This window comes from Sinohyriopsis cumingii, chromosome 17, assembly GCF_028554795.1.
Source record: "Sinohyriopsis cumingii isolate HCF-2022 chromosome 17, ASM2855479v2, whole genome shotgun sequence".
Lineage (NCBI taxonomy): Eukaryota > Metazoa > Mollusca > Bivalvia > Unionida > Unionidae > Sinohyriopsis > Sinohyriopsis cumingii.
In genome coordinates this window covers 66,884,337-66,905,468 of record NC_142977.1, presented here as the reverse complement: position 1 = coordinate 66,905,468, position 21,132 = coordinate 66,884,337, and the positions used below count along the sequence as shown (strand labels likewise).

General features: G+C 35.4%; 1 protein-coding gene across 5 annotated transcripts in view; it reads left to right on the top strand.

Moving 5' to 3' along the window:
- LOC149779149 (uncharacterized) overlaps nt 1–20,087 on the top strand; it is a 41,386-nt gene extending 21,299 nt beyond the window's left edge. For 4 of the 5 annotated variants that reach the window (XM_089939707.1, XM_089939708.1, XM_089939710.1 and 1 more), the window contains 5 exons: nt 11,475–11,549; nt 12,009–12,152; nt 15,259–15,374; nt 17,176–17,287; nt 19,552–20,087. In XM_089939707.1, coding sequence (XP_089795833.1) covers nt 12,020–12,152; nt 15,259–15,374; nt 17,176–17,287; nt 19,552–19,676 — 486 coding nt within the window. In that variant the 5' untranslated portion in view covers nt 11,475–11,549; nt 12,009–12,019 and the 3' untranslated portion in view covers nt 19,677–20,087. The remainder of the gene's footprint in view (nt 1–11,474; nt 11,550–12,008; nt 12,153–15,258; nt 15,375–17,175; nt 17,288–19,551) is intronic. The other variant, XM_089939706.1, reaches the window with a different exon arrangement.
- The last annotated feature ends 1,045 nt before the right edge of the window (nt 20,088–21,132 follow it).

The following is a 21,132-nucleotide window of genomic DNA, read 5'->3' as shown; positions in this document are numbered from 1 at the left end:
CATGCTCACTATCCAAAATGGCATGTGTTCGCTTATAATGTAAGAGAAGGAGATGAAATCTCGCAAAATATACCTCACTTTTCCATTCAAATAAGCATTCTACAGGAATGGATTTTTTACCTAATAGCTGTGCTCCGCCTACCTACCTACTTATCTATCTATCTATTGTCTGTCTGTCTGTCTATCTTTCTATCTTTATCTATCTGTCTTTATCTGATTGATCCTACTTATCTATCTAACTATATATATATTTATTTATCTCTCTATTCCATTGTATATCTCTCTATACATTCCACTGTTTATCTATATATTTATCTATCTATCTATATATCTATCCTTCAATCTATTCAAATATATATATATATATATATATATATATATATATATATATATATATATATATATATATAATTTTGAATCTCTCCATCTCTCCACACGGTTGAAACTAAAGCGCAAAAAAATTATATAAAGCCATTTCAAATCAAACATTACTAACATGAAGACTGAGCCGTAATGTGTCCATATCAGTTCTTTTGAAATGTCATGTTCATAGCTCCGAAAGATGGTGAAATATCTGATCCACACGGCTACCGCTTTTGTTCACGCTGAATAGTGTTGCTGTCAAAAGGCAGTTCCAAAACACACAGAAATATGTAAAAAGGCGGTTGACCTTCGAACCCACCGTCATGACGACTACAACAGTGTACACTTGTGCCAAGTAAGTGTTGTTACAATGTTTTATATCGCGACAGCAAATAATACTCGCAAATTTTAATTATGTGATCGCGATCTATTTTAATGTTTTAAAAGACGATAATTTTATGCCCGTCCGTCACCAATTCCATCACCGGCTGAATCTCGTCCAGATTGGTAATGGTAAAGATATTGCTGTCGCCAGCTGCATCACATAAGGACTTGTTTAACTCGGAGAGTGTTTTGTGTTTTCCCGTCGCACGTGATTTGATAATCCCAAACTAAATTTCCACTGGCTGGAGGCACCATGATTTCGACGATAACCGGACAGGCTCTCAATCAATACTTCAATGCGAAAGACCTCAAACAGGGACTCGCTAACAAATACGATAAAACAGGCGAGAGAGTTTCAGGTGATACATACTTGACCAGAAAACTATCAATGACTGGTCAGGTGTCTAACGATCTCGTAATGTCCACACATTCCTCTGGCACAACCTTGCAAAATCCAAGGCGAGTTGGAGTGTATACCGGGCATAATCCCATAGTATCGATGGTCTATAATCTTGGCACGTGCGACCATTCCATCTGGATTAACCGAAACAAACGGATATTACACGAAAAATCACCGTGGAAACGGAACGAAAGTAGATGTCCATGCATATTCTGAATGGATTACTCACCACGTAGCCCATCAAGGGTAACACATAGGCGATATTGTATTAACAACTAAACACGTTTGGAAACACTAATTAGCCCTCATATGAGGCACCATCACCAGAAACGTCAATGTGGCCTGTGGCTAACACCGAAGTGGCTACCACAATGTATGTTAATATGCGCCGTGTCATAAGCAATATCGGGCACGTACCCATAATTGTCTAAAACACCGGCAACAAGTCTGGATTTTCCATATCGGCTTCGTCTGAATTGTTTGCGGATTACAAAATCCATTTTATCTTTTCACAATTCCTCCTTGCGTCTTATTCTGGAAACTTGTGGAAGTTTCAGGTGCTAGGACGCAGCATTGGGACACAGCACATTCTCACTTGGATATTTAACGGTATCAATTGGGACAATATGACTGACGTGATTAATAACTGTACTCCACCCATCGGAAAAACTCTACTTGAATTTTACGTGCTCGGCTCGTATACACATACTCGCCGTTTTAATTTAATGCGCACACGGGCCAACCTTCTATATTAGGGCTGAGTTAGATACAGATTTGTACCTTCGATGAATTGATATATTATGGTCAAAGTCATCAGGATCGCTACAGAGCTTTACCTGCTGTAGTTCGACAACACCTACCTGTAGGACTCCTCATACGCTAAAGATTACAAGCACGTTTTAAAATTAACTACTGGAAATTATGCAGATATCAATCACGTGCGGAATGTGAGCAAATACTGGCTCGAAGAGACTTAAGAAAAATTGAAGAACCAGGATCCAAAACCGTCTCGCGATTCTTTGAGGTACATGCGATAAGAGCACATGAGAGACACCATAGAAAATACCATTCCGTGCTTAAATTCTGCAATGAGAGGGATTCTACAGGGCTAGCCAAAACCATCGGGGCTCGATCATATCATCATCTAGTAGCTGCATCCACAGGTAGTGGACGCCATCATAGAAACCAAGTACATCAAACGGTGCAGATTTCCTAAATAAGATGATGATGACGCACATAAAGAAAGATTACGAGTGCATGAACAAAGTCGTGGCGAGAACATATTTTCGCAAAAGCAAATGATCACATGATATCATCTACAAAATAAAAATTGTCCAACACACCGGGTTAAAATACGAAGATATGGATGCAATCGTGATGGTGATGACGCTAGAGGACAAAATTGATGACACTCCAAACATCTCAAAGACACCAGTGTCGGATTTGGATTCTGAATTCAACAGAATTGTGGTAGCGCTGTTTGACATGGTCATTTGTGGCGATTTAAAGAAAATCGGTCCAAAGAAAATGTTGTCTCGGCAGCGTATCATTACCTGGAAAGTAGTAACATAAGCCATTTAGATAATGGTTTTGAAATTTATTTCGGAGAAAAAGCTGCGGACATCAGCAACGTTTCTAAAGGAAATTTTGTGGATCACACAGAGGCATAACTAGAGACGCCAGAAAAGACTGTGAACAGAAAAATCTACTTTTCTACATACGAACCAATGGATTGGTCAAGTGGGGCTATCGCTGACCTCATGAGTCATGAGTTAACAGAGTACGAAAGGGTAAACCACAATGTGGAAATAATCGCGCTGACATTTTATTACCTTTATTTACCTGGAGCTGCTGATCCTTAACGCTATTATTTCTTTGCCGGTCATGACTGGCGTATCTTGTTCGTTAGCCTCGCCATTGCTAAAGATGGGATTTCCCCGCCAGCTGTCCATTGTTATATAATTTCGGCTTGTTTATCTGACCGTATTGTGTCATTATAAAGGCAATATGGCCTCGTCGATCACAGTCCACGTAGTGCCGTTGCTGCGCCAAGATGTTACACGGAACGTATGTCATGGTGTTTTTATCCGGATAAATCAAATCGATCTGGTAGTAGCCTAAAATTTGGTATCTTTCAGTGTACAACAACAAGACCACTTGTGTAAGACCTCACCCAGTGGTAAGCTTTGGGAAGCAACCTGCGAAACACGTAAACTCGACAGCACCTGCTATTAATAATAATCATCAGGCAGGGTCGCTCCGCGTCTCGCAAACGCGCATTTGAATTGCAGAAATACAACTGTATTGTCTGTCACAATGTATCCAACAGGGGATATCCGAAACCCGTGATAATATCATTACCTACGATTTTTGCGACCAGTAATGGTTCTTTATAGCGTCATAATGGAGTTTCAAACAAAGATCGCCACAGGCACGGCAGGGTCATTCAGACGATTTTATGACCGGGAGGGCATATTTTGCAGTCACAATAAAATCGATATCGCCAAGAATGACCGTAGCCAGTTCAGACTGTCCGATGGTCGTCTCCATTATATCATACCTCTCCATTGATTTTTAATTGATACCGTACCGTGAAATAACGTTACTTAATTCTTCATGAAAATTAATTATGATTATTTTAATAGCAATCCCTAATATAAAAGATGACAGAATGTATTCATTACACATGTGATCGTGCAAAACGCAGAGTCGCTGGCGAAGGTGCCGAAATGGTTATCGGAAATAACGTGCCTGTAACGTGCTTAGAACTCGTCGTGACAAGAGAAGTAGACATAGCTAGCAGGTAAATTTTGTTAACGCGAGATCAGCGACAAGATTATCGTGTCATGGCATCGTTAGAATCACCTATAATTCAGACCTGATCAGGCAGCATTGTGTATCTTGCATGGTATCGGAGTATTTTAGACAACTGGTACAATTATCGCAATCCTGATGCATAAATGACGCACGACACCAGATACCTCACCCACGTCATCATGGAAAACAGCAAGGATCTCGATGATGCTATAATTAACGCGTACCTTATATAAAAAAGAAGACATTAGGGTGGAATTAACTCACCAAGATGTTAGATTAGGTTTTACTCATTGATCAGAACAAAATGAGTTGTACATTCAGGGCACGATCTATACCGTCAACGACAGAGAACTTGTCATGAAACAAAACACGTGCTTTTCTACCCTAAAACGTCTTCTCAGATTCGTCCACGCCACCAATATGAAAACAGACACCGCGCACGGATCTGTGCGGTGTACGCAGTACACTACAATATTCGTCATCACGGCGGGGTCGATGATCAACCGCCTTTTCACATCTGTTTCTGTTCGGAACCGCCTTTTTACATCAAATAAATTTAACGTAAACAAAAGCGGTAGTCGGGCGGATTAAAGCAATAAAGGGGTAATTCTCTTGTCAAAATTAATCTATTATATTTTGTGCTCGGAACCGCCTCTTTTATTTATTTATTATCGGATCGGCCTTATCAAATACTGCTAGCATGTTAAAGTAACACTCAATGGTCCATATTGCTTTTGTTCTGTCCATATATTTTGTTTTGAAGAATTGTAGGAGAAGATAGAAAAGTAGTTTACAACTGTCTTACTTCGAAAACAGCTATCGTTTAGTATTTGGCGAATGCCAGGACAGATATCATTGATTGATTTATTGATCTTCAAACAGTTTGACTATTTATCATCGTTGCATATTATTATACTCTTATACTCCAATGAGATTGTGAAAATCATTACAAATAGCACTGTAAAGTAAAGTTATAATAGTAACAAATTAAAGAGAGCAAATCCGAATATTCGCTGATAGAACATATTTCGAAATTTTAGATGTGTGTCACTTCCAAACCAGGCGAAATATGATTGATACAGTCACTTCAGAATATCGTAGTAGAGTTAATAACTGGAAGACGACATCGTTCATATAATATATGCAAAGGACACTAGACAAAATGTACACTTAAACAACTCAAACAAAAGCAAAGCCGTACAATAACTGATCTACATAACAGAAATGCGGACAGAAAGATAAATAACACCAGTAGCTAATGAGACATGTAGGCACTAGGGAGGGGCGATAGAGGAGTGAGTTGAAATGGCAGAGGATTGTCTTTTGAAATACTGCATTCACTATATATACCCTTTGCGTTAGATTCCAGACTATTCATTAAAGGAAAATGTTCCATATTATGACTAATTAATTTAAATAAACATTGCAAAAGAAGACAGGAAAAAAAATTAAGTGTCTCTTTAATGTCTCTTAAATTTTGCTGCACTGCAAATGACACTAATGAAACTTGACTTTCCTTTATATATTTTAATTTCAATTGTTTAAAATAATCGCCGTTAATAGCTACTTGTTATCAATGTCCACCAAAGTTACTAAATTCAAATTAGGAGTCACACGAGGCAAAGCTAAAATGGGAAATGATGTTAATTACCGAAACCAAACATTTTATAAATCTCTCCATGTTCTAACATGGTTCACATTCATTTAAATTTCACATTATAGTTAGGATATTTAAATGTTGTGACTTTCCTGCGTGGATGTAGCTTGCAAGCCTGAGTTTGCCCAAGTCGAATTGTAGCATATTCAGTCGTCGGGTATGATTATTTGTACATCTATGCTCATACATAATTCAATCGGTACCGACCTAGAGACGGAGCCTAAAGACGAGGTCCTTGCGTGTGTAGGTCAGATTAGAAGTGGAACAACATCAGAAAAAAACGGTACAAAATGAATATGCTACATAGATGTGGAAAGCTTCATCTTTTCCAGTAAAACCAATCTCGATCACAACAAGTAATTGATTTCGGGTGTGTTTGTGTCCATCGACTGCACATACCTGAGAAAAGACGTATCCATATACATGAGGACTTTGCCAGACATACTTTAAACACTCCTTAAGTTTAGCTGGCTATTTATATCACTGCCAAATGTCTCTAACAATAGTTATATTACTCACTGAATGAGTCATCAAAAGTACTAGGCAGACATCACTAGTATATCATTGTAACAACCTATAATAACGTGGTAGAAACAAGCATTTAAGAGTAAAGGTACATCACCCCAAGTATTAAATCATTACAAACGAACGTGCAGACTGACTATGTATCTTTCCAACATGTTACCGCCTTAATTTTTCTCAAAAGCAGTCTTTCTCTGATTCCATTAAGGTTCTTATAACATACATCAATATTATCTCAATGCTAAATACAAAATATTTAATTATGATGATGTCATTTTTTCAAAGGATATTCAATACCAAACACGTGTATGGGTATGGTGGAGGTATATATAACAGTTCCATTCGTTATTCACGGAATGTGATATAATGAAAAATAAATATTATCATAATCTGTACTGTAAGAAAACATTATTATGAGATTTATTGTGCAGAGTATCAAGTATAGAAGAAAAAGCAGGAAAGCTGTTCCAGACAAAGGATTTTAAATTAACATAAATAGGCATCAAAGCGGATTAAATTGAACTAAAACTGTCATATCCGAACTACAGGTGATTGATGTCAATAAAGACGTAAACTCAAAGGCATAGTGTTTAAAGCTTTATGGATATTTACTATTATGATCTTTCTCTCACCAGTCTCATAAACAAGCTGAAAATATATCAACATATATATATATATATATATATATATATATATATATATATATATATATATATATATATATATATGTGTGTGTGTGTGTGTGTGTGTGTGTGTGTGTGTGTTTTCTTTGGGGTTTTCTTATATACTAAAGGCGAGGTTTATTATGTCTTATATACCAGAAGGCATGAGGTATCTATATAACCCAGTACAATGAAGGCATGAATAGAGATAAAATAAAGATACATATGATGACCGGGATTTGTCTAATATGACGGACACTTCTCCATAAGTAGACAAGTGTAATAAACATACAGGAACAGAACTATTGTATATGGTCAAATTAATTCATCTTTAAATATAGACGTGATTACAGCTGAGCCAGTATATAGATGTATTGCTAACCGTTGAACATTTATTTCATCTACACGACACAAATAATTACATTCACGCCCCTCTAGCATTTAAGACAATTACATGCTCTATCAAATAAGAACATTCTAGTGATCCATTAGACCAAAATAATTTCTCCAAGTGTGGACATTAAAGAAAAAAAGGTCTTGAATGCCTAAATAGAACAATTTAAACAACAATTTCATCTTATCAGGTGAGCACAGGAATGGGTAAATGGACACGTAACCGCAACTGAAACCGCAATTCAGACAGATCTCCCAATATAAAAAATGTCAGGTGCTCAGATACGAACAGTCATGTTAACAGTTAACAGAAAATAAGAAATTACCGTATAGGTGATAACTGATGTCTAAACCACGTTTACATTGTAAACGATATTATCCCCTTCTCAGAAATGCCAAACAGTTGCAACAGCAATAAACATACACCCACATCCATTCCAACAGACAAGTCTGCTACCAGCACTATTAACTGGGTTTCGCACAAGTCAGACAACTGTCTTAACACCAGCTCTACTAGCTCACAGAAATGAGACATCAAATTCAGCAGCCTTTATCAAAGGGTTATATTTGCAACAACATCCATAATCCATCAGTGGAAATTACAAACCACAAGAGACAGGAATCTAACAATTGACTCCTTCATAGTAAAGGCCAAGGATCGAAGAGACTTTTTAAAACAGATGAACGGTCTCTTAGAAATGGGAAAAGCAATATTATCGTTGACAGAATAGTGAAAGCACTCCTAACCAAATACAAAAAGTATTATTTCAGTAGGTGGAAACGATGATGGTAATGGAGTGACACAGTTATCTTTGCATACATACATACATACATACATACATACACACGCGCATGCATGCATGCATGCGTGCGTGCATGCATACATACATACATACATTCATGCATACATACAATTTGTAAAAATATATTCCCAACACTTGTATGAGACCGTTATTATAATTACTGATAATACTGCAATTAATATGTAAAATATAATTTTGGGGGTAAATCGGAAGACAAAAGTATTACAACTCTAAATAAAATTTATAATGAAACTGAATGTGTAAAACCTAGACAAATAACATTTGTGATCTTCTTACTCTTTAACTCCATTTCCAGTATAACTTACGAAACGGATCTTTTCCACAGAAATTTTAATAACAAACAATTTTTTATCAATAATAAAGGAACAATATAATACATTTACAGCCTTCAAGATTACTAACGTTCTGTTGGATTAATACTTACAAATGTTAAAGCTGCAATCTTTCAAATGGAGTTAATGCAGTCTTTAAAATAGAATTGTCGTAGTATGCCCTAATCGTGGTGGTTATCTTTATTAGAACAATTTTAAAGAGTTTTACGTTGGTTTTATGCATTGTATAATAGTTCTTGTTAATTAGATACCGTACCCTTTAGAACGTGAATACTTTTTCAAGGTTACCTTTCTTATACCAAATTACGTCTGCAGCCGATATAGGAATCGGGAGCATAGTGTGCAAGTGAGTAAGACCGTACACGTGTTTGTTGCAAAACAAAGTTCTTTTTCAACTGTCACGTGCTATTCTGTCATTGGCAAGGGTTTTGTAATAACACCAGGACTGTACGTATATGCTCCCTCTGTGTAATGTAATATTTTACATTCCCTTCATCTGTTAAGATATTTTTAATCCATGAATTAGTAGTCCGTTGGTAAAAGATGTTCCCTTATATGTCTATTTAGATACATTCTTTGTTGATTGGTCTTTGAACCGGGTTTGTGATTTTGATTTGGTAGACTTGCATTTTTTTCACTCATATTTAGCAAATAAATACTTTAAAACAATGTAGGTGTCGTCGACTAATTTTCAGAACAAATAAAAAGTGTTTCTACCTCAATTTCACTTAACTGAAAGCATCAACAAGTACGTAAGATACACAGATTATTGAAGAGTTGCAACATTGGAATAGATGCGTTTTCAGCAAGTCAGTTATCTGGTGACATTTTCCTCGCGGTTTGTAACAAAACAAGGAACATACCCGAATACAATAAGTAAAGAAAATCAATCGAGGCACGTTGATAGAGTCGGCTATTAGCTGTTTCAAGACCTGTGTGAATTGTGTCCGATGAACCAATCCCATTTCCCACTTCAATGTACACTACCTTATAGTAGATGAATATGTAGTGTGTATGTTCATTCGATTGTTGCATACGTCCCCGTCTAAAAGGTGCGACTCGAGTGTAATGATTAAGCCTCAGCTGACACCTTGCAAAAAAACATTGTCCTGACCTCAGCATGTTTTATAAGGACTAAAACTTACATTTGACCTTTTACGCTGTTGTCATAATAGATAGGGAAACTTTGAGTGGGATGCCAAAAACCTTGTCAAGATACTTATCATAGAGGACACGTAAACATAAAACAAAATTACTCAACACAAAAGAGAAAATGGTAGACTAGAAACAATTTGAGTATATTTAAAAAAAGAATCAACTATTCTCCTCTTAGGATGTTTGACGGTGGTGCAAAGGAATAAAAGTACTCTGCACATTAACATCCGATAGTTAAGAACTTAACAAATGGATTTATTTTTCCTTTTTTCTTAAATCGATCCTTTTCCAAAAGTTAGATTTGGAGAGAGAATGAGAGAGGGGATATTTTGAAATTACAAGGGTATACACGTGAAAATAGCATAGTCAAGACAGCTTCGTTGTTTTCGTATGTGCGTATGCTAATGTTGTATCTATTAATATCTACTAATTTATTTAATTGGAATTACAACTGAAGAGAATGCTAACATCTATAATGGGGATAATTTGTGTTCTGAAGTTTTGGTTTTACCCCAACTTTCTTAACAGCATGGAAATACCACAGTAGGTCAAATTCAGAGCTTGTCTAATCAACTATTCATTCCTAACGAAACAATCGACGTATATTGGCCTTACTAGATGTAACAATCATACATTGATGTCGGAATGTAACTGGAAAGACGAATTGGGACGTCATGGCCTTCGTCTCTATCTGCTCCCCCCCCCCTCTCTCTCTCTCGTTATTTATATTTTAATCTATTACTCTTTCAGCTTTATTTCGACGCAATATATGTTCACTCACAGCATTTTTTGCATATACATGTATATGATAACATTGCCCTCGTGTATCTTCCTAGCACACATTTTAGACATTGCTAGCTGTATTTATCGAGATAAAAGTACCAATACGTATAATATTACCTTTTTATATTTTATACCCGTATGACGAAATGGCATTACTAAAAAGCAAAACAATCAGATTGCACGAAATAGTAATGAAGTTAGAAATACCTAGTTGTTGTAAGAAATACTAGCTGCAGATCGAAAGACTAAAATACTCTGTGATATATGGTTATATTTAGATTCCCTTTCTATAAATCAAAATATATGATGTAAAGAAACCACACATTTGACCAATAAATTCGCAGTACGTACCCCATTAGGACCTGTTTGATATATCTATATTTTTTAGTCACAGTCTTATAATTTGTTATGCAAAAATATTTTTACGAGGATTAACAACTGAATAAATATTTTATTAATTACTCCAATTAATTGAAGTAAATCTGATCAAAACGCGAGTTTCGCTGTTAAAGTTACTGGACCTACACAGTTGTGGAAAACAATTATGGCTACATAATGTGTGTTAGGAAATCAACATTATATGTGAAATATCGATTATATTTGTCTTAGATATTGGTAAAACTCGTCAACAGATCGAAAATAAAACGGAAACCGTATAATCGGTGTGTTTGTTGTATAATAGCAGTAGGATATATGTGATGTAATTTATAAACGGAACGAAAAAATGTATCCAGAGATATAATTTATAAACGAAACGAAACCATTTATCCTAAGGGTCATTATTCAAACGCAGACTTATAAAAATATTTTTCATTTTATGCTCACATTATTAACATCTCATAAGCATTCGGAAAAAAGACAAATATCGCTTTATTGCCAATCAGCTAAACAGAACACGGTGAATAGAGACTGAACAACTATGTTAAAATAATCATGCAATAGGTAGGATACTGACAAGATAACTTGGTTTTTTATATCTCAGAAGGTCAATGAATTTCAGTGTTTTAATATTGAACCCTGCACATGATTTGTGGTGTATTTTAGTCAGTGATTCATTAATGTAAAGAGCATGTCGTAAGTTGAGTGACACAATCCTTAAATACATCATTCTATCATATGACCATCAGACCAAAGTTCATCAGTATCTGATTATAAAAGAAATCCGGATCGTTTCTTCCTCAGATAATATCATAAGACGGTTCAGTGCTGTTTGAATCGTGTTAACAAGCGGTCAAGATATTCAGGACCTGAGAAAAGGTGAAATCCATATTTATTCTTGTTATAATGCATACTGTAAAATTCCATCGTTATATGCTTATCTAGCAGTTTTAAAAAAAAGTAATGGTCACCAAGATAGACATTCTTATCAACAATAACTTTTTGTAATTTGGATGAGAATCTCGAAATTCAAAATCTTATAAATTACAGGCCCTTATTTATTCCACAAATACAACTACTATCACTTACTTTTTCAGCTGAATGTTTTACTTGTACATTACAGATCGCCTTTATGTTTTAACTTTTATAGGCAATATCTAATTGTTTAAATTTTTAATTTAATGTTTTGGGCATCGATTGACATTCATTACTTATTTGTATACTTTAGTATTGCTGCATTAGATTTGCTATGAAGATGCTTTTATATATCCACAGATTCCACTAATCATGTTTTTCAACAGAATCCTGAAGTCCTAATCGAATATTTTGCTTCTTAAGGTGTTGTCATTATGGAGAGACGAGTAATATTCGCACAGTGTCTATTGGTATTGTTGACGACGTTACACGAGACCCATGCCTGTCGATGCACACGAAGAAATTTCAGATGGGAAGAAATCATGTGTCCTAATCGTGATAAAACAGGTTGGTGAAAATATAAGAAAACGTCTGGAATTTACGTTCTTGCAAGATCAGGAAAAGCAAGAAGGCTGCGCTTAAATTTGATTATTAGTATGGTCGTAATGATAGTGGCTCTGAGAATAATGATGATTCTACTGTTAATAACACTGCCACTACCTCTAATACAACTGCTCTTGTCATTTTTATTGTTGCATAAAAACATAAATATACTGACAATCTTCAATACATTTACTTCTATATCTACTTCTTCTACCATTAAAGAACATATTTTTCCACATAAAGGTCTTCATAAAAATATTTCGTTTTCCCACGTTAACTAAAACGATATAATGTGTTAACATTCTCGATTTAAAACAATCATTCGAACGCAGGGAAAAACCGGATTAGGACGTTAATGCAGTCATAACAGTGTTGTTATTCTTTTGAGTTCAACACCATTTTTAAGTACGAAATAGGTTATATATGGCGGCCAGTATATCTCGTGGAAGAAGAACCTGAAAAACCCTGATATAAACCACCGCACTATTGAAAGTTACACTCATATACCCACACTGGCCGAGCCCGACACTCAAACCGACGCGAACAGTAGTGAGATTGCAGTGATCAGTAAAGATGAACGTTTTCGACTACACAGATAACCTGGCTTCTACCATGAAAATAAAATTAATGAATCATTAAGCGAGGAAATCACGGAAAAAGTTAATTTTCGGTGGAACTTTAGAATAAAAACATAACAGCATATTACTCATGTATATTACGGCTGTCGTGAGATATATGATACAAATATGTTTTAACCAGACGACAAACATATGTAGTATATATATATATATATATATATATATATATATATATATATATATATATATATATATATATATATATATATATTCTCATACAATGTGCACCTACTAAGTTTTAATGGACCCTACTTACTACCTAAATTTATTTTCCTTCTCTCAAATCAAGGTGAAACGTGCAGCTCGTTGTGTTTAATGTTAAGGGACGAAGAAACCTGGTGACTTTGAAAACCTGAAACCGGTTTATAATCGTGCAGTGTGGTTATATAATGAATTTTCAGAGAGGTCTGCGACATTTTAGGTAGAGCTAGATTTTAGTCGGCATCATGATCATTAAGATTCTGACATAAGGGCGATCCGACCACGCGCTGTACAACTTTTAAGGACATACGGTACTAATTATACGGAAGAACTGTGAACCAGTCTAGAAATGGGTGAAGAAATAATAGAGTATTTACGGGTTTGGTGGTCCATAATTGGTTAATAAGGAAAATTAAAATTTTAGTAAAATTATCTTTTGATATCCTATCCTATATATAATTTTTAAAAAAAATATAGACAAATTTCTACTGATGCAATTTGAGTATTTGTACAGGCTGACTCAGGAGTACTCAATAATGAAAGTAGCACCTGTTTCATTGGTGCAGAATCAATAACATGTGTTTCATGCACATGTAGATAAAATGCCGCTGCTCATATGGTGTTCTCCCCAAATAAGCTTGCACCAAGGTTAGATGTGCATGGATAATTATAGGTCTCATCATCAGCACCCAGACATTTTAAGTTATTGAATTTTGAATATGATAGTGTTTCCATACGTTTACTATTGGAGTTGAATTAGTACCGTGTGTCCTTTACCGCTGTACAACTTATACTGCTTACCAAAATTTTACTCTTGGGTGGGATGTTAACACATGCTTATGCCGTTTTGGGTGCTGTTTAGCTTTCTGATCATTTATCAGTCAACCAGGAACATAGAAGTTTTAAAGTTTGCAAATGGGTTCAGTGGAAATAAAGATTTGAATTTTGTCTCTCGTTATCTATAATTGCATATTTTGCGTCGAAATATGGACCCCGATGTTCGTCATAGTTTCATTCCAAGTTTGGGTAACTTTCACTTTAACATTCACGTCACGTAAGCACAAAGCCTTCCAACCCATTAGAGAAGTAAACCAGAAACGAGTATGATCATTGATACTTTCATTTGATCATCATACACATAGGTGAAAAATGACCTATTAGAAATCAGCCAGACGCATGTATCTGTTCTTAAGCTAATGAATACGGGAAGTTACATTCCTCTTTTTACCTTGATTCTGTACATGTTTTGTAGAAAACTTATTATAACCAGTTTCCTGCAGTGGTTTAACTTTAAACCGTGAACAGATATCAAACAAACTATGATATGTAATTCTCATATTTGTAAAGAAGAAAGAAATCTCATCCTTCCAGGTAATTACAGAGAAGCATTTGACAAGTTAGCAATATAGAGGCTTTTGTACTTGCAAAAGGCAAAGAATGTAAGAATTGTGGAGATAAAGGTATTGTTAACGTCGATAAATTGACGAGACTAATTAGTACCATTAGAATTAGTACGTTCCTTGCATCCAATGAAAGGCATAAACGAGCAAGAAAAAGTTGATAAATTCAACATTAATAAATGTATTTTTCAATTTTCACGTAAAAGAGTCCATAACAGTTGTCAAACATCCAACACTGGAAGCATACATATGGACAAACGGACATAAACACATACATACATATATACATACATACATACATACATATAAATATTATTTCACCTGTGTGCTATCGGTTCTATACGTTTGTGATAAATTTCCACTCACTGATCATTAGTGAAAAATGAAAATAACTATAAAAAGTATAAATAGTCGCTGTTTTCTAAATGAATATTACATGGTACACAATTTAATTGGAATCCTTCCTGATCTATCTTCCCCCTCCCGAATCATGCGTATATATGTGTATGTGTGTGTATTTCCTAGAGATTATTATGGGGTTTTATGTATTTATATATCTCATCTTGAAAATGCATTAGTTAACGATGTATTTCTCTTGCTTGCGTTCTCGTCTATGTCGTGTTTCATAATCTTATATGTATAAGAGGAAAGTCAGTCAGTTAGTCAGTCATACACACCAACCAACCAACCTGCCTGCCTGCCTGAATACTTACCTACCTACCTATCTACATACATACATACATACATACTCAGAATTATTAAAGGCAAATTTAGGAAATCTTCCAGTGGAGTCTCGTCGCTATACAAACAAAAATTGTTTCTTTGCAACAGTCGTCCAAGGAGAAGTGATAAGTGGACAAGTAATGGAGACATTACGAAATCGTGATGAGCCTGACGATTTTGCTTATTGCGAAGGTAACACGATGTATCTCGAGAAAATATTTAAAGTGAGTAAATACATGTACGTATGATACGTCTTTAAATAAATCACGTCTGTTAAGTTTTATTTCACATATACAACCGGTCAAACATTTAAATAGCTACATAATGGTTAATGACAGTGGCAATCTATTACCTGAACAACCATCCGATACTTCCTATGGTGGAGATTGACCATAGAATATTTAAGTGAGTACAAGAACACAATGGATGATCAAAGGCTGATAAACAGTGTTAACTCAACGTCCTGTGCCATACAGATTTATTTATTTTCCATTTAATTCACTGTATAGGTTACATTGCATCTAATTATTTTATTCTTTAGAAAAGTTCATTTCACGTTTTCATGATTCCATCCTACACATTTGTTTCTATATAACGTTTATACCTCTCGTAACCAATTGCTTAATAAATACAGCCGAATTATCCTGCTGCGACGAGGAGTTTCATGACCTGTGTTGATTTTAAAATCGTTTTCATTTATATGCTTTTTATGTTCTTTTTAAATATGGTAATGTTATTTTTCAAACTTTCTATTTGTTTCCAATTTACCGAAATGATTAATACGATGAGGAATTTATATTGAGTACATATTTTCATGATAATTGTTCTCATAATGTACATGTCGTTAATGATATTTTTTATAATAATATCTAGTTATTGCGTTTACACTCTAGGAACGAGTCAAGTATATGGTTTGTTTCAAAACTTTCAAAGCTAAATCCAGGTAAACATGAAATGATCCAACGAGAACAGTGGTACTGTTAAAAGGTCAGAAAGTACAGATAGGGAGATATAGTTTTCCCATCTTTTCTTTGCAATGCATGGCCGATTCAGATATGCCAAATTGATTGAAATGCTGAAGTGTTTACATTGATCCTTTGCGATTTAATATATCCGGTTATTAGAGAGAGAATGAAACAAATGTGCGTATGGCAAATAACATAGGCAAAAGGTTATTGACTCAGTGTCAAACATATGAGTATATTGTTCATGTAGCGTAAATGATCCGTGTACGAACAGCTATTCATTGCCAAATAAGCTTTAGCCCAGTAGTTCTTAAGCATGAGACAATGACCTATAAATACATCTTCAGCTTATTGGATAACTACTACAAATATTAGTGAAGGGGCCCCGAGTGGCCGAGTGGTCTAAAGCGCTCTCCGTTACGGATCAATGCCATCTCACCTCTGTCTGCGTGGGTTCGAGTCTCGGATTCAGCCAATGTGGGTATGTGAGAAAGCCTGCCAGTAGCTTTTCGTGGGTCGGTGATTCTTTCCGGGGTTTTCTTGGGTTCTTCCTCCACCATTAATACTGGCCGCCATGTATAGCCTATCGTGTGCTGAAAAATGGCGTTAAACCCTAAAATAACAACAATATTGGTGAACGGCGTTAAAGTGCACATTTGATTAGGGGACGCAAATGACTTGTGTCGCTAACCGATCTGCATGAAAGAAATACAGACGCCACACATTAACAGTACCAGTAAATATGATACACGACCCAAAATTGCTCACCTGTTCGACGGCTAATATTAGCAACTGCAGTAAGCTTATGTTTTCTTCTATTAGTTACAACTGGAAAATCTCGTTCAAAGATATATTAAGAATCCAAAGATTCCATCCTGTATTATCAATGGACAATAAACTACTGTTATAATTGAATAAATCTGAATGCGGAGTCTAAATAATACTACTTCTTCTAATTAATTATGAGATATGTAACAGAACTGAAAATCTAAATCGTAATTTGCTTGATTCAAAAGCAACATTGGCGAAGAGTAATCGTAGTTCACCTTTATTTTTTCAGAATGGTTCCAACCCATTAGGCGTACACAATGGTACTTTCTTTGTGGTTTTACCCATCACTGAAGATGAGTGTGGCCGTCATTTGTACGGAGGCAGAAGTTACATCATTGCTGGTAAGATGTATAACTGCAAATTCAAGAGCAATCTATTTTCACTTTTTTGCGTCCTTGGCAGCATACAAACGGCTACAAAGGCGATTTTTGATGTACAACTTTACGCACACGTACACAGACACAAAAAGATGGGCAGATACAAATAAACGTTCTCTTTAGAGTAGATTTGCAGTGATTTAATCATATGCATAACTGATTTCTTTGTTCTCGGATTTCGAGTTGTATGTTATTTTTGTAAGCTGTTTATTACTCGGATATAAAGCTTTGCATAATCGAAATGTTATCGACATGTTTAGTAACTGCGCTGGTACTACATTTCAGCGTCGAAAACGCAAAGTTGCAGAACAGAATGCGTTATATAGCTTACCGTGTTTTGAATCTAATCGTTGTGTTACAAGCCAGGGGTGTTCACTTGACCGAGAGGTGTCAAACCCTTTCGCGATTTTCGCTAGAAGTCATGTGTTTACCCCAAATTTCCAAAGACTTCCATACAACTTCAATTGTACATTAGAAAGCCCGACGTGTCCGTTCTATACATAACTTTTACTCTAATCAATGCAAAACAACAGATCTCACAACCTACCAAATATCTATCAGCCGCACATCTGAATGGTTTCTTTTCGTTAGGTGTCCGTACCGCCAACACTTCACGCCAACGTGGAACTATTTTAACTACGCCACCTTTGGCCAGTAAAACTATGGTTTCCAGGCACATTTCGCCAGTACAACTGCATCACATTTGCCACCATGCAACACAAACGATATCTGCCGAGTCTCTTCTTATTGATTTCATTCTGTACATTATCGGTTTCCTATCGTAAATACTGCCACTTCAGCCACACCACCAATGCAGACAACTAAGTTTTAATAGGGTCTATGCTAGTCCAGGGACATTCATTCGGTGTTTACCTGAATTCACTAATTTACCCCGTGACATTTGCTCCAACTAACTGGCTAATTATTTCGGCCAAAGGAATATTTATGTTGCACCGGGTTCCAATAATCAGACAAGTATTCACACAATCCTAAGAATTCTACAAAACAGGGTGCTATAAACAAATGCGCATATTCCACATTTATTAAAGTATTTTATCAAAACGAGGCGATAAACTCTACGAGGCGATAGACGCTAGTATTAAAAATTAATACAGATGTGAAAGCCGTTGAATATGCAATATTAATATTATTCCAGTTCAGTGAAATTTATTGCGTTCATGTGAATAATAATATTTTCACGTTCTGTGAAATATTCATTTGAGAAATACTATCGTTACGAGAGAAAGGTTTGTCCCTATCAACTCGACTTTGCTTGCTAGAAAAGGATGTATTTAAGCAAATTTAGGAATTTTGTTTCCTGATTAAGCCAGACATAAATCACGGACTGCATGGTTTTGCATGCATACGTACACAGCTCTGATCATCCTATTTTAATTGCACTTAATATTTGATAACGGAATCTATACAACCTGAACGAATGCAGGTGAATCAGAACGGCCATATTTGTTATATATTATTATTCGGAGGTGGACAATGCCATTGTGAAAAACGTTAGTCTACAAACGCCATTCAGAAGAATAAAACAGCGAGTCAAGTCTTCCAGTGATGTAAAAAAATGTCCACAAATTAAGAATAGTGGTTTACAATTGTTTCCTGTTAAGAATATATGTCGAATAAAACATGATTTTGGCTAAGACATTCATAGTTCTCCTGAAGGTAATGTGACTATCTGTGTTTATCTGTCTAAAACCGCCGTCTTTAATCTCAGAACATCCATGTAGAACTTTTCAGACACACATACACATATACATGTTTGAACAGCAAATCATTAAAGATAAACCAATTAGAAAAGAAGTGTAAGACTGTAAATATACTCACGCAAGCATGATAATTAATTAGACCCCAAATGCTTGCGCTTTTAATGCATGTCTTAAGTATATATAGTACATTTTGTATGGATGGTACCTTGTGTATGTCTCGTTTATTGAATAATAACTGAGTACATTTTACAAACATGATACGTAATGAAATTCTATTAAGAAATAAAAAAATAAAGGATTTAGTGATAAAATTCGCCTTAATATCGGGACGAAACACCCAACAGGTACAACAAGCACGTGATCAATGGCACATATAAACATCTCAAATTAAATAAAATATGCAGAGCAATAGCAAAATCATTGATATATAAATATACTGATAGACAAATAGATAGACAGACAGACATATAGATAGATAGATAGATATAGCATCTTTCTCTGTTTTAGGTACTGTGGGTCAGGACGGTGTACTTTACAGCAATACGTGTCAGTATATAGCATTTTCCACCGACGTCTCTTTCTGTTCACCGGAAATGGATATTCTAATGGGTCGAAAGGAACTCAACTGTTGAAGTTTTTAAAAGCTGTTTATGAAGACGATACTTTGAATGCAATTAAAATTGTACCATACATAATAAAGTCATTGATTCATTACTGATGTATTATATTATTATGAGTGGATGTATATATATATATAGATATAGATATCCCGTACATTAAAAATAAATTGTCTTTTATGTTGCTCTCTCATCAACGTAGAAGGATGACGGCGAAAATCCGCGAAAGGAAGAGCGTGGCGGATTTTCGCCAGTACCATGTGATGATATCTCTGGACCTATGGATGAAGGCAAAATATAGCCACAAAAACCAACGCAAAGGAAAAATATAGAAATTTATGATGTACAAAATTCTCTGTTCAGTAACAATTCTAAATAAATCATAATAATGATTTAGATCAACTGAAATACATTTACATGCTTGAATTACGTCTTGCTGGTTTCTTATTTTGCTTTTCATAGATTTTAGCTCTTATCTTGCTATGCAGCAGAGAGGCTGAACAGGCTCTAATTGGTTCACTCTCCATTTCGCAAAATACGCCTTCTTGAAATCGCAAAAGAAATCGCTATTGTCTCAGTACCCGGTATTAGAAAACTTTGTCGACTTACCCGGCCTATCGCTGATCGTGAAAAATACGCGACTGCGTCGATGTCAGCGCTCTAGTTGCTGCTATAAATTAAATCATTATTATATTACTAATGGCAAACATCGGAGAAGCATATACCACTAGATTAGCTATAGAAAAATTAGAAGCAATCAAAAAAATTCTTCCTCTTCGTGATTCTGTAAGACAAAAACGTTAAGAACGTCAAGAATCTCAAGCTGAATTCGTAACCGGTACTAAACAATTATTTAAGCCTGTTACAGCGGTTACTGAAAAAGCTATATGGGCAGATATTAAGGATGAGGAGGAAAGGAATAAGAATATTCTTTCAACATTAAAACGAACAGAACAAATTTTACAGGAGTTTCCAACTAAAATAACCGCTGCACAACCTCAACCAACTCAACCTGAAGGTGCTGCTGGTGAAAAACCAAAAAAAGAAGGTGGGGGGGGGGGGATTGATTTTAGGGATATAGAAGAAATTCAAAAATAGAAAATAAAAACTAGACAGGATATAGCTAAGTTTGGTGAGTTTGCTGCCAAAGGTTTTCCTGTCAGAGATCAATGTTTAAAACCTGAATACGTTAAAAAAGTAAATAGTGATGTATGGAACGATTGGGTAATTAAAATAAATCAAAATGTTGATTATATAGACAAAGAAAAGTTGATTATAAAATTTATTCAGAAGGAGTACAACATCATAATAGAGTACTAAAAGAACAAAGAGAGCAAAAAAATAACAACAACAACAAAAAGAAAGGGAACAAAAACACGAACAAAAAACAAAAAGGAAAGGGAACAAAAACGAGAACAACAAAAACGACGACAAAAAACTTCTCTGCAGGAACCATCATATCAACTTCCTT